This window comes from Misgurnus anguillicaudatus, chromosome 2, assembly GCF_027580225.2.
Source record: "Misgurnus anguillicaudatus chromosome 2, ASM2758022v2, whole genome shotgun sequence".
Taxonomy (NCBI): Eukaryota; Metazoa; Chordata; class Actinopteri; order Cypriniformes; family Cobitidae; genus Misgurnus; species Misgurnus anguillicaudatus.
The window spans coordinates 48,930,242-48,944,547 of NC_073338.2; the positions used below are offsets into that span (position 1 = coordinate 48,930,242).

At 35.8% G+C, this 14,306-nt stretch overlaps 1 protein-coding gene across 1 annotated transcript in view; it reads right to left on the bottom strand.

Annotated features, from left to right (window-relative positions):
* Positions 1 to 446: 446 nt before the first annotated feature.
* LOC141351020 (potassium/sodium hyperpolarization-activated cyclic nucleotide-gated channel 2-like) overlaps positions 447 to 14,306 on the bottom strand; it is a 75,400-nt gene continuing 61,540 nt past the window's right edge. Inside the window, exons 7-9 of the mRNA XM_073857022.1 lie at positions 11,900 to 12,140; positions 5,440 to 5,604; positions 447 to 2,539 (exon numbers count right to left, since the gene is read on the bottom strand). Of these exons, the coding sequence (XP_073713123.1) occupies positions 1,575 to 2,539; positions 5,440 to 5,604; positions 11,900 to 12,140 (1,371 nt within the window). The 3' untranslated portion in view covers positions 447 to 1,574. The remainder of the gene's footprint in view (positions 2,540 to 5,439; positions 5,605 to 11,899; positions 12,141 to 14,306) is intronic.

The window sequence follows — 14,306 nt, forward strand, 5'->3', positions numbered from 1 at the left end:
ACCCAATTATAACACTTAAACATGGAAAAGTTTTTCATCTCTTTAACAACTCTAGCGATATATATTTACCTCTATTACTGCTGATGCTTCTTTAACAACATACAGTACACATCAAGCTGCTACCTTGATACTGTAACATGCCCGTGGACATTGCGTAGTAGCGATCTGCATGTGGTCTACACATTGATGTGAAGAACGGCGCAAAAGTATAAATAAAAAACTGACGCTTGGCTACAGCGTAGGTTCTGTGCAGAAGTATAAATCAAGCTTTACTTTATGAAACCCGCTTCTATCACTGAAATATGCTGAAACTGGAAACAATTTCAAACATACAATAGTTACTTTAACAGATAAATGCTATAGACTGAAGACCAATATCAAAACATATATATATTTCAACAGCTGCATCGCCTCATTCAGTGCATTAAAAGAGGAGGTTTGAAACATTCTTTGAATGGCGCTGATTTAATTGCTTATGCTGCTATGACAGGTTTTATAAAAGGCAGGGCAAGAATATTGCAGAATTATATTGCATGTGCAGATCAACACGGATCACAAATACAGCATGAGTCACGTAAAGATAAATCTTTTGGCTTCTCTTCATTTTCTGTCTGCTAATTTAACGGGCTTCGCAGAAAACCCAAAAAATTCAAGTCTTAACGCTCAGTGCAACCGCAGTAAAGTATTGCCTTGGTCAACAAAGTCTCTTGACATGGCCGACGAAACGACATAAAAATACAAGCGTTCCACTACATACGTGAACTTTACACTTCGTTTTGATGAAACTGATTTATAAACTAAACTCTATCAATAAGCATATATGATCAACTGCGCAAACTAACACACACACACACACACGCGCGCACACACACAAACCATGTATATGGCTTCTAAACTTCAAATCAAGGCAGTTAAATATAGGAGGTTTTTTTCTTAGTTGACACAGACACAACCAAAATTTGTGTTCAAGCTCAACTTTGGTTTTTGAGTAAATACAATTGTTAGTTTTTTCATTATAACTTCTTTCCCTTTTTCCCTCCTACTGTATGTACAAGTGGATATAAGATCGGCCAGCGGTCCATAATACTTTTTTCATTAATATATAACAACATTGTGAAAGACAGGTAATTGATTGCTACACAGAGAGCTTATACAGAAAGAACGAAGGCGTTTCGAAACACTTTTGCGAAGCGGTAAATCTCATCATTGTCGTCTCTTGCAAGTCCCTGATTTTCTTGTCACCCAGGCCCCATTGCATCATATGAGCTTTACTTAACACACCAAGCCACACACAACAGGATCTTCCCTTCATTCGGGATAATAAAGACAAATATATTGAGAGGCATCTGAAGCTGTACAGAGGACTGCAGTAACTACACAAGCAAGTGGAACAGAGGCATCCAACCTCGACAATCTATTTGTAGCAGAGACTTTAAATCTAGCGATAAATCTGTCCCATTGTCCACACTTGGGATCTTATGAAAAGCCACGAGCTTACCTACTCTACAGAAGGCCCAGACTCGGGCAATAAGATGAAACAGTGACCAAGAAAGTAGAAGAGTCCAAAGTTCTCGTCAGAGGTTGGACGATAGCCTGGATCTAGCTGTGAAGTCTGTTTCGGGTAGGCTGACTATGGAATCTTTCTTGCGTATAGCAGAGTCCAAAGGTGCTTGTCCCACCACGCCAGGTGGAGTGCCTGTAGCAGGTGGAGTGGATGGGTAATTCCCAATTGCAGACCCTGATGCCTGAAGGGTTGGGGCTATTCTCTGTGATACAGCAATCCTGACCCCAGAGGGCCCGGGAATGGCGGGGTGAGGTGCCTGAGGTGGGCCAATTGATGTCGAGGAAGCATTGGTGGAGGGTGAAGGGCTTGGTCCGACAGGTTGAGCTCCATCTTGGGGGAGAGAAGGTTGGGAAGCAGACAAGGACCTGGCATCCTGCGTCAAGCTGCCCGTTTGGTGCAAAGGATGGGTGCCCTTGAGCAGGGTGGGCCGTGTTGGACTGGGGACGTGCTGTTGAATGAGTGACAGCTGAGAGCCAGAGCGCCCACCCATTGGACCCGTCCCATACTGAAATGTCCGGCTTCCTGCCGCCACTAGTGGACTCTGCATCGGAGTACTGGCCATGGCTATGGCAGCAAGCGCCCCGAACGGTACCGAACCCGAAGGCTGCATCTGCTGAGGAGAAACGGCTGCTGGGCTGGAAATGTTTTGTACCACCTGAAACCGTCGTACCATCCTGGGTGACTGCATGGTGCTCGGGCCCACCATAGGGCCAAACTGTGGACAGAAGCTCATAGCCACTGCCTGCTGGAGTGTGGCAATGGCAGAGTTGCCCTGCGATTGCCCAGGTGGAGCAAAGATCCCCCCAGGAATTGATGGCGTCATGGACATGGCACGCGGACGCTGCGGATCTATTCGTTTTACCATCTCGCGGTCATACTTCACGATCTCTTGTATCATCTCGTTCTCTTGGTTGTTTAGGATGCCAGAGTTTAAGTCGTGCTGTACTTTGTTCATCAGGATGGAATTCTTTTTTCCTGTAAAGGTGAAAGAGAGAGTTATTTGTATTTTCAGATAAAATTACACATTCAAAACATGCGTGGGGGTCCTTCATTCACATTTAACTTGGCCTTTAAGGAGCAGTGAATCATTCAAGGGTTCATACTGTAAGATATAAAAGTTCTTCAAAGATGAAGAGAAATTCTTATGCATTATAAAGAGCATACTATAAAGTATACCAGTCCTAAAAGCAATTTAATATACTAAAAAGAGCATTTATGGTGCTTTTCCATTGCATAGTACCTCACGGTTTGGTTTGGTTTGGGTCGGGTCAGCTTGTTTTTGGAGGCTTTTCCAATGGGTGCAGTACATAGTCAAGTACTTTTATTAGTACCACTTAGGTTGGGGTTTCAAGTGATCCAGGCTGATACCAGAACGTGATGCGAAAACACTGTTGATCACTGATTGGTCCTGGAGAATCGTCACTACTAGTGTAATCACTATAATGTAAAAGATTAGCTTTACCTTTATGCTAGCTTGCACTGTCTCAAGCAAACATGTTGTCATCTGTGCTCTGCTATAAGCTCCCAAACTCCCTTTTAGCGATGAAAAACATCCACAGGTTGAGAATCAGTAACACCATACCAGATTTTTTCCAAATTTGCAGTTTGTGGTGGCACATTAGCGACACGCAAGTCCTCATATACTCTTAAATGCAACTTAAATGAGGCTAAGCGGAGACTCCTAACCAAGCCAAAGTGAGGTGAGCTCACCTGACCCAAACCAAACCGTGGGGTATTATGCAATAAAAAAGAGCCATTAGAAGTACCTTTTTGAACCTTTTTTGAAATAAAGGTTATAACCCCTTTTAAAAAGAAAAGATACTAAAGCAGCGTTTGGTGACAAAAACAACTTTGATCATGACTCCTGAAAAGTAATATTTGACATTATGATCCCCAAAAACTTATCATATTGACTAGTTTAGAGCAACACTTTGACACGTCTACAATTTACAGCGTCTTGTTACCACAAAAAATCCATCAGTTTATGAAAATGAAATGGGAATGCATTTACAGTAGTGCACTTACAGTAACAGGCAACTGTGCAGAACAGCATTTTAGTATGTAGACTTCAACAGGAACTATTCTTACCTCAAAAAGGCGATTTAGATGAACTCACAACTAAAATAAACATTTCCTTTAAGGAGTCATATGACCTAATTTCGTGTTTTTCTTTGTCTTTAGTGTTACAATATGTTTGTGCATATACAGTAGAAGATCTGTACACTGCAAAAAATGACTTTCTAACTTAGTATTTTTGTCTTGATTTGAGCAGTGTTAAGTAACGCTTGTTGTTTGTTATTTCTACGATCACAAATGCAGACATGTGCTGCATCCGAAACCGCCCACTTCCATACTATATAGTAGGCGAAAAGCAGTAAGCAAGGCGAGTAGTATGTCGAATACGTAGTATTCCAAAAACAGTATGCGAAACGTACCCGGATGACCTACTACTTCCTGTAAGATTTCGAAGCGTGCATACGATGGACACTTCACTATCCCATGATGCCCCAGGAGCGGAGTTATGCAACGAAGAAGAAAGGCGAAAGCAGCGATGCGGCCGTTTTCACACTGGTATGACATGACGTGATGACGCCGTATGTCACGTAATGTATCAACATGGCGGATGTAGTATGTCTGCAACGTATTCATACTACTAGGATTCATACTAAACAGTACCTACTCTTTTCATTCAGTACCTACTGAACAGTATGTGGTTTCGGACGCAGCCATGATTTTATATTTTAGTCTCCTTACCTTACCAATCAAGGTCAGATTTGGGTTCGCCTCATATTGTTAACGTAGTAAAGACGATATTATCTCTTGGCTTTCATTATTGCTTTGGAAGCTGATCTTTCAAACTTGATAAGGAGCATCACATTTCTGTTTACTCACTTGAGGTATTCGGCCAATGCACTGGATAGCTCGCCAATCGGATCACACCGTGCTTTCTCAGAATGTTGAGGTTTGTTCAAATCAACGCGTTTTAGAAAGGCGGGGCATAGAGGAGCTACAATAATGTACGTTGTGTGGACAATATTGCATTTTTAACCATAAACCACGCAAACACATTGCATTACACTGAATATACAAAATAATGTGCTTTAAAGCAACAGAATATTGGCCCTTTAAGAATTAATTTACAGAAGGTGTGGACACTGACCTTCACATTTTTGCTTTGCTCACCCTATTCAATTCAATTCAATTTTATTTATATAGCGCTTTTCACAACTTGGTAATTGTATCAAAGGAGCTTTACATTAATAGAAGCAGTGAAAAGCACAGAAAATCGACAGATAGCACAACATAATACACGATAGCACAAGCAGCTAAATTTGCTGCGGCTATAAATCAACATTAAAGCGAATGTATTACTAATGTAACGTATAGAAGTTAAGCCCAAGAAGGCTGCCTCCCCGGGTTGAAAAACCCCCTAGGAGAAAAAACCCCCTAGGAGAAAAAGCCTAGGAGAAAAACCCCCGGACTTTTTAGCCGGGGAAGTAAAAAAATGATATATATATATATATATATATATATATATATATATATATATATATATATATATATATATATATATATATATATATATATATATATATATATATATATATATATATATATATATACACACACACTGAAACCGATAAGGAGATCTGCCGGTGTTGACTTCCACTGTAAGTGTATTACTGTAAACATGTTTCCTGTTCGTTTTTACAAGCTTGATATTATCGACAGATCAATATTACGTGCTTTGGTATTTGACAGGAGGACTGTGATGATATTGATGATCGCTTAAGCCCTGAAAAATCCTTTACGTCTTTAACTGCAAATGCGAGAGTTCCTTTAAAATATTCAGAGATGATGCTTGTTTTTCTTACCCAATCGGTCCAGTCGATCAATGGCTACAGTCTCAAATGCCCTCCTCATCATGGGGTATTCCTCCAACACCTCATTAAAATTGTCCACAGAGAGAGAGTACAGGCGACAGTAGGTGTCTGCTCGTACGCTCGCTGTACGTCGACCTCTGGTCAGCAGACAAATCTCTAACGGAGAAGAGGTCAGTTAAAGTCACATACAGTTCAATGCATCTCATTTTGTAAGAACAATTCATGCAAACGCACCCGTTGTAAGCCGGTAAAATATTGATTTGGGAACCTTTTGTGCAATGTTATTACGAGAGCAATGAAACCTCTCATTTACACAGGTTCAATATCTATAACAACACCTCATTTTGTTACCCTGCTTGACTTGTTTGGGACATTTTCCAACACAATATCATAGCAATTCTTACGTATTTTACGAGGTGGCTAAATTGTATGAATTCGTACTACCAAATACGCATGTTTTGGTGATTTGCCTTTGCCCCTGTGTCACTAAGTTTAAGGTGGGGTAAGGGGTGAGGTATTATTTTTTTCTAATAATCGTATTTTTTGTGCGATTCACTTCGTACTGTATGAACTTACAAACTTACTTATCACTCCTCACTACTGGTGACATAAATATATACCCACCAGGTATAGTTTCACAGTAAATCTTCAAGGTTATTTTAGGTTTATATATAGACACACATTCTTATATAATATCGAATTTCATTTGAAATGATGAAACATGTAGCTCTTCGGGACAGGAGAGAAATGTCCCGCAAGAGTCTCCATGGATAATAAAAACCATTCATCCTATGTGTTGTGCGTCAACCTCTGTATTAAATCCTGACCCATCCATCAGGATTTTGCATTTGCTCCATTTCTCCGTCAGCTCCCCAAATCAATCCAAAAATCCAATACACAACCTTGGAAGGCTTAGCTAATTTCATAGAACCTCGTCATTGGAGCGTCATTCGTCAAACCAAGAGCTAGCACATCAAAACCACAATCAAGGGTAAAAATGTCACGCTAAATACACATGCAACCATGTAGGTCCAAACACACTTTTGTGGAGGTACACATAAGCACAATACTTCATTTGCATCTAATTTGCACTGTCTTTTGATTATAAACCATCACAATCCACATACAACATTTTCAAAAACAGCCACTACTTAATTCCCTGTTAGTGTTTATTTTTTTTTGTTACCAGTCAGCACCAGCATTTTTATGAAGTTTAATGTCTTTAAGATTTTTTTTTCTTTAAATATATAAGTATATCAAATGAAAGAACAGACCATCTGCTTTAAAAAAAAACATTTCACCTTATCTTAATTTGTTCTCTTTTTATCACCTCTCAATAGAGCTGTCACAATTATGAAATTTGGCTGACGGTTAATTGTCTAGTAAATTATGACGGTTATGATGATTAATTGTCTGTTTTATTGCTTTGACATTTAATTTTCATGCATTTTTTTGTTTGTTTATGAAATGTTTTTTACACAAATATATATCTTTCAAAAATCGAAAATTCTTCATAAGAAATAAACACAATAAAGTGTCTGAAAAATAACAGAAAATAAAAATGCAATCAAAATAAACTGACTATAACAGAACAGGCCTTAGTAGCCAATCTGATAGACATCAATCAGGAGACATCTGATACTGTCTCATTTATACAGGTGCTGCAGCTCCCCCTTGTGTTTTTAAAGAAATGTGCAATCATTGTGGTGATCTGAAATCATAGCGATGAGGTCAAACAATCACGATGAGACGATTATTTAATCATTGTGACAGCCCTACCTCTCAAATATGGGTAGGTTTGTGGTCACAAACCTTTAACATTTGCAGAACTTTTCTGTTTTACAAACAGCTCTTTGTGATTCTAGAGACTGCATAAATGTAAGAAAGAAACGGTTCAGTTATGAACCTTGACTGAATGGTTCTTTATGGAACAAAAATAGTTCTTCTATGGCATCAGTGTTAAAGGGGTCATATATAAGTAATTGGTGACCCCAGAGTGCTTATGTGAAAAACACTACAGATAATTAATTGTAGCATGTTAAAATTGCTCCTTTGTAGGCCTGAGCAAAAATGTAACATTTTTGGGTGTGTCCTTTAAAATGCAAATTAGTGGATGAAATGGAAACACTAATCACAATTGAAACTCAGTTGTGCTGTCAATTAATTTTTCTCTCTTTATCTCTGCACTAAATGGCAGTGTCGTGGTTGGACAGTGCAAATTAAGGGGCGGTATTATTGTAATAAGGCTTGCTACGTACCTCACAAAACAGACGAAATCTGAACGACCAAATTTTTCAAAGGTTGCACAGAATGGCTTACCAAAACTAAGTTACTGGGTTGATCTTTTTTCACATTTTCTAGGTTGATATAGTTTTGGGGACCCAATCATAGCACTTAAACATAAAAAAGTCAGATTTTCGCACTGTGACCCCTTTAAGAACACCTTACTGTACACACTGAAAAAAATATTTTCAAGAAAACATTTTACTTAGTTTTTTTGTCTTGTTTTCAGTAAAAAATATCTAAAAATTCTTAAATTAAGATGCTTTTTCTTGATGAGCAAAACGACCTTAGAAAATAAGTCTAGTTTTTAGATCAAAAATATCAAATTAAAGTAATTTTGTGCATAAAACAAGCAAAAAATCTGCCAATGGGGTAAGCAAAAAAATCTTGAACATTAGTGAACACTAAAATTCAAGAAAAGTGTGCTTACCCCATTGGTTGCTTGTTTTATGCACAAAATCACTTAAATTTGATATTTTTGGCCTAAAAACTAGACTTATTTTCTATATAGTTTTTATTTTCGTTTTGCTAATCAAGAAAAAGCATCTTAATTTAAGAATTTTTTGATATTTTTACTGAAAACAAGACAAAAATACTAAGAAAATGTTTTCTTGAAAATCATTTTTTGCAGTGCAGCACCTTAATTTTTAAAAGTTTTAAAAGTTTTTGTGAGGGCTACCACAATGGATAAAACAATCTGGAGGGCTACTTTTTTGAATAGTCTACTCAAAACTATTTTATTTTACTTGTTGATATGTTTTATCATTGTTTAAAAATGAACATGCATAAAAGATGCCAAGCTAATATAAAAAATATGTCATAAATAAATACTAAAATTTAGGCTATTAATAGAATGTGCATTGGCAGGCAACTCACAGACTCTGTACAGGCACCATGTTGGAGACCACTGATGTAAACCAAAGCTATTTGTATTCCCAACATGAAACCTCAATGAAAATTCTATTCGCTCTCATGGGCTACAAAAAAGCATTAACATTATCCTCTGTGTAATACTGAGATGCAGATCCTTTCCATCTGAGGCTACACAAGTCATTAGTTTGTTTCTAACCTTTCCAAGGTCATGCACTGAGAGCTCGTCCAAACCCTCTGCAGCTAAAAACAGCTGACTCATGTGAATTTAGGGCTGCAGAGAGATCACGTTCCGGTCCTCAGCAACACACATCTCACCACAAACTCTTTTAAATTCACCACGACTCTGGGCTTCTCTGCCAGCGAACAGACATGATAATGGATTTCCAACATTTTGGTTTACATTTAGAGATAGATATTTGGTATCTAAAAAGCTATCAGCACCTCCCAAAGTCTCTTGAGATTTTTATAACTACCTTCTGAGGTCTTATGACTCTCCAACCACAAAAATAAAGGTTCTCAGTAGGGTACTTTGTAGGGATGCCATTAAATACACTGTAAAAAAATTAGCTGTAATTATGCAGCTGGTTGCCAGTAACTTACTGTAGAAGGTAAAGACTGAAAATGTTTCATGTTCATTTAACTTAGAACAAACTGTTGACAGTAAATAACATAAATGTAAAATCTACAGTAAGTTACTGGCAGCTAGTTGTAAAAAATGAACTGTGTGGGAATAGTAAGTCTTATTAGATATTTTCTTGTATTATTTAACTGTTTTATAGTCACTGCACATAGTCCTAAAATAATAAAGTAAATTTAATCAAAAACTTTAGCAGATTCAAGTAAAAAGTCTTAGTTAATTTTACTTAAAAATATTAAATCCATTAAACTAAAAAAATCTAAGTAAAATTTACTTACATTTATTTGCACATGTTGTAAGGAATACCCACAATTCTTTGCGACGGAATATTTTTATTTTTTAAGCTTTAACACAGAATAAGAACTGATAAGAACTTTAACTACTTAAATAATTGTTAGCAAAATGTCATAAAGGTTTAAGCTCTTATATTATTCATGTTGTTTTGTTGTAAATAATAATTTTGTGAAGTCACCGTTCAGGTGATCAGTGTTTCTTTACATGAAGCCTGTTCAGAACATTGTATTGTAATTCTCTCCACAGTGCTGATAATGCTTGTCAGAAACACAGTTTGTGTGTGTTTCTGTTCCGAATCAAGTTTATTCAATGACTGACTTGCTGTCAGTCATGAATTGTGTGTTATAATGCCATTTATAACACTTAAAAGAACTATGTCCATATTAATATGTTAAAGAAAATAACAAACAGAAAATACGATTTATTTAATATTATTAGGACAGCAATGCTTCAATTTTCAAAAAAAAAACCTAATAGACTTTACCTAAACGATTAAAATAAATCTAACATCTAAATAAATAATTAAGTAACATTTAATTAATTATTTAACATATGTTTTATCATGCAATTTAAGTAAATTTTATTTGATTTTAGTAGGTAAGTTTTACTTATAAAAAAGCAGTACATTTTACTTAAAAAAAGTTCATGCAAATTGTTACGAGGATTTTTTTAAGTACATTTTACAAGTTTTTTTTTTTTTCAGTGTAATACCCAGTAATACTGTAATTTCTACAGAATTTTTTTTACAGTGTAACCATTTTTGATTTCCTAACAAACCTTTTAGTTCTTATAAGAACAATTTCTTTCTTTGTATGGTCTAAAGAACCTTTTGGATCCATAAAATTTGACTGTTGGCATATCGTGCGGCACTGTAGACCCGGGTACAAAACCCGCAAAGTTTTTTATAAAGTTATTTTGAATAGCCGACATAGACAACTTAGACATAAACATCTTAAAATACCACTGACCGCTTCCCTTTATTAAATTTGTTTAATTTTAACAAATCTTATATCTTTTTTTCTACTTGATCACCTAAATTTTCCCAACGACAACCAACCGCTTCCTTTAACTTTTCATTTAAATTATTAAAACCTTTAATTCCTATAAAATTGTATAACATAGTATATCTTCTATAGCATGAGAGTAAGTGAATGTTGAACTTTAATTTTTTTGTTGAAAAATGGTCCTAAAAATAGGCTTCATGTTTATAATTTCATATTTTATTCCTTTTCATTTTTGCTGTGAAATGTTACATCGGGGATGAGATTCACACACAAAGCAATAACTTTTTTTCTACTTGATCACCTAAAATTTCCCAACAACAACCAACCGCTTCCTTTAACTTTTCATTTAAATGATTAAAACCTTTAATTCCTATAAAAGTGTATAACATAGTATATCTTCTATAGGATTAGCTAGTCTGCAAGGTTTTTTTTCTTCCATGGACTTTTCCCCATAAAGGTTTTTTCTTATGAGTTTTTTTCAACCACTTAGGAGTCAGCTAAGATTAGCTTAACTTTGAGCTATGTTACATTACATATGCGTTACATTATTACTCCGCTCACTAGTAAGGTTTAATCTTAGCCGCTGTACTTTGCTACTTTGCTGTCCTGTGATTTTTATGTTTTCTCTTGTTTTTATTAATGTAAAGCTGCTTTGGAACAATTAAACAATTGTGAAAAGCGCTATATACATACAATTGAACCAAATTAAATTGAATTAGGCAGCACTTACAGTCCCTCCAGAAAAACGCGATTGTGCGATCGCACGATTTATTCCATAATCAGCCAAAGTCCGCATATTTACTCGGGGCTGAATTTTTTCCAAATACGACGCACTTTCGCCGCATTAATTACAGATTTCCGCGCACAAAATATGCGGGGCTTGCACGATTTCATACTCCCCGCATTTTCGTAGCAAAAAGTCACATATATATTAGCAGAAAGTTGAAAAATGTTGCATTTACTTCACACAAGCGCAGCCGTGTCCTCTGTTGCCATGGGAACGTTATGAAGTGACGTGATTATGTGACGTGAACATCATTGCAGCTTTTGCAAATTCCCGCAATTCCATCGCATAAATTACATAAATATCCCGCATATTCCATCGCATTTTTTAAGAAAACTTGCCGCAAAATCGAGGATTTTTGCCCGCAACAATCACAAAAAACTCTTTTTCTGGAAGGACTGACTTTAAACCCTAAGCAGATCAGTAATTTAAGTTCAATTCATGTACCAATTTGTTACATCGAGTCCTTAAATTATATGTTTAGAGGTTAATTTAGGATTTGAACTCTTTAATTTAGAACTAATTACATCTAATTTACACAGAAAGAAACAAGGTTCATTAAAAGTGCGATTGTACCTCCAAAGTAGGAGCCATCAGAAAGTTTTAACCCAACAGTTCCTTTGGTGATAACATTCACAACGCCGTGTTGAATGAAGTACATCTTCTTGCCGATGGTTCCCTCACGGATGATGTAATCGCCCGGCTGGAAGACCTCGAAACGGAGCTTTGTCAACATGGCTGTTACGAAGTTGGGTTCGGCGTTGGCAAACATGGGCATGGAGGCCACCAGCTTTCGGCAATTGAAGTTTACTATTTCCTGTGAGATGATACAAACATATCTGAACTTAAGAGGGGAAAATAAATGAGGCCTTGACAAACTTAATAAGCACAATATTTACATTCAATAGTTTAGCGGAAATCATATTTTACGTGACAAAATGATAAATTATATTTACTAAAACATTTGAAGCGAAGTTTAGAAGAACGTGACGTTGTTTTCATGTTTATTTTTAGTTTTGCATTCGGTGTGTAGCCAGAAATCAAATTATGATTATTTCGCAAGACTTTATGTAAACAATTGACATGAAACTTTGACTTCGTATCATAAACGATGAACAACGAAGTCTAGGATATCCAAATGCATTTAACGTTTTCAAAAAAGGAGCAGTATTGAGAGACAAAACATCTGGCAAGTAAAAGTATACAGCAAGTTATTTCCGCGCATCTATTCACACCATGCATTTTCACAACCGCCTTCTTAAATAAACTTTATTCTTCTCACAATGCCTGAGCGCTGTAGCATTAGTGCATGTGAGAGTACTAAAAGTAAAACACACCGCTCTGAATCGACTCCAATATTGCACTGTCAGAAACATATGACACAAACTTGTTATCAGAGATTTGCAAGTGCTCACCGTTTTGTGTGTCTTATTTTCATAAAGCAGAGGAATTTGACCTTTTTTGTCACTGTCAACGTTTTACTTCACGGTTGTCAATCCCGCAGCTTTACAGGAAATTTATGTGGTTCACCGAATAACAATAAATAACATTTTCTTACAGTAAAGTTGTATTTGTTAAATTTAGTAAATGCATTAGCTAACAATAACAATGAGCAAAGTTTTTCAGCATTCATTCTAATGCCAAAACAGGTATTCATGCTAGTTTATTTATTTCATTGTGCATTAACTAATGTTATTACACGTCTTGTTGAAATGCTTGATTCTAATTGGCCAGTTGCAACATTTGCATGTTTGTAATTATCAGACAACAGCTCAAAACTAATAACACAAGGTAATCCGGATGCTGCAAATCATTTTGGCAGGTATAGTGTTATATTACACAAATGTAAATAAATGTTTTTTTAGGGATGCAGCAATAGTAATTTTTTTTGGGCCGATACAGATTTAAACAGACAACTTCTGGCCGATACCGATATTAAACACTTGTATACAATACTATACAGTTTGTCTATTAGCTAGTTTATTTCTGCATCAAATTATTTTACTGAACATGGATTGGATCTAATTAACATTCAACTGACCAACATATTAAGAGAGGCACAAATTCAGCTAAAACAAATATAATAAGACAGCATGACAACCTTCAAAGGTGGTTTTTGCTATTCAGCATTTATTTTATTAACAACATTAACTCTTTTTTTATTACATATAATGAATTTCTTTATGAAGTTAATTAATAAACAATCGGTATCTTCCTTTCTCATGCTATTGCTGATATGCCCATGGTTTCAAATTCATCAAAAATCGGCCGATAAATATCGGCGGCCGATACATCGGTGCATCACTAGTTTTTTTAGTAACACATGACATTTATTTACAAAATAATTCAACCAAATACTGTGTTCGGGACATTTGAATGCCTTGTCTTATCTCAAAACCAAAAGTAAATGAATTTTCCTTGTGGAAAAGGGTGTGTATTTGTTAAAACTGGCATGTTTTGAGTGAATTTCATTAAATAAAAATATATATTATTATCTTAGAACATTACAGTGATGACAATTTGGAAAAGTGCCTAATTTATATTGATATAGAAAAACCTTAAAAGAATATTCAAGGGACATGATTATTTAAAAACTTGTATACACCTGGAATGGCATGAGAGTAAGTGAATGTTGAACTTAATTTTTTTTGTTGAAAAATTGTCCTAAAAATAGGCTTCATGTTTATAATTTCATATTTTATTCCTTTTCATTTTTGCTGTGAAATGTAACATCGGGGATGAGATTCACACACAAAGCAATAACATCCAAACTAAAGATGCGCCGATATATCGGTCAATAATCAGTATCGGTCAATGAAAGCAATTTTTCACACTATTCGCCATCGAAAATGCAATGAATTTGAGCTCTGTGTATAGAAAATGTCAGGAAACATCACTAGTTTAATGTTCAGTATTAATGATCGTTATGTGATTAAATAACATTCAAAAAAAATTCTTCAGAATTTAGTTAATATAAATTAAT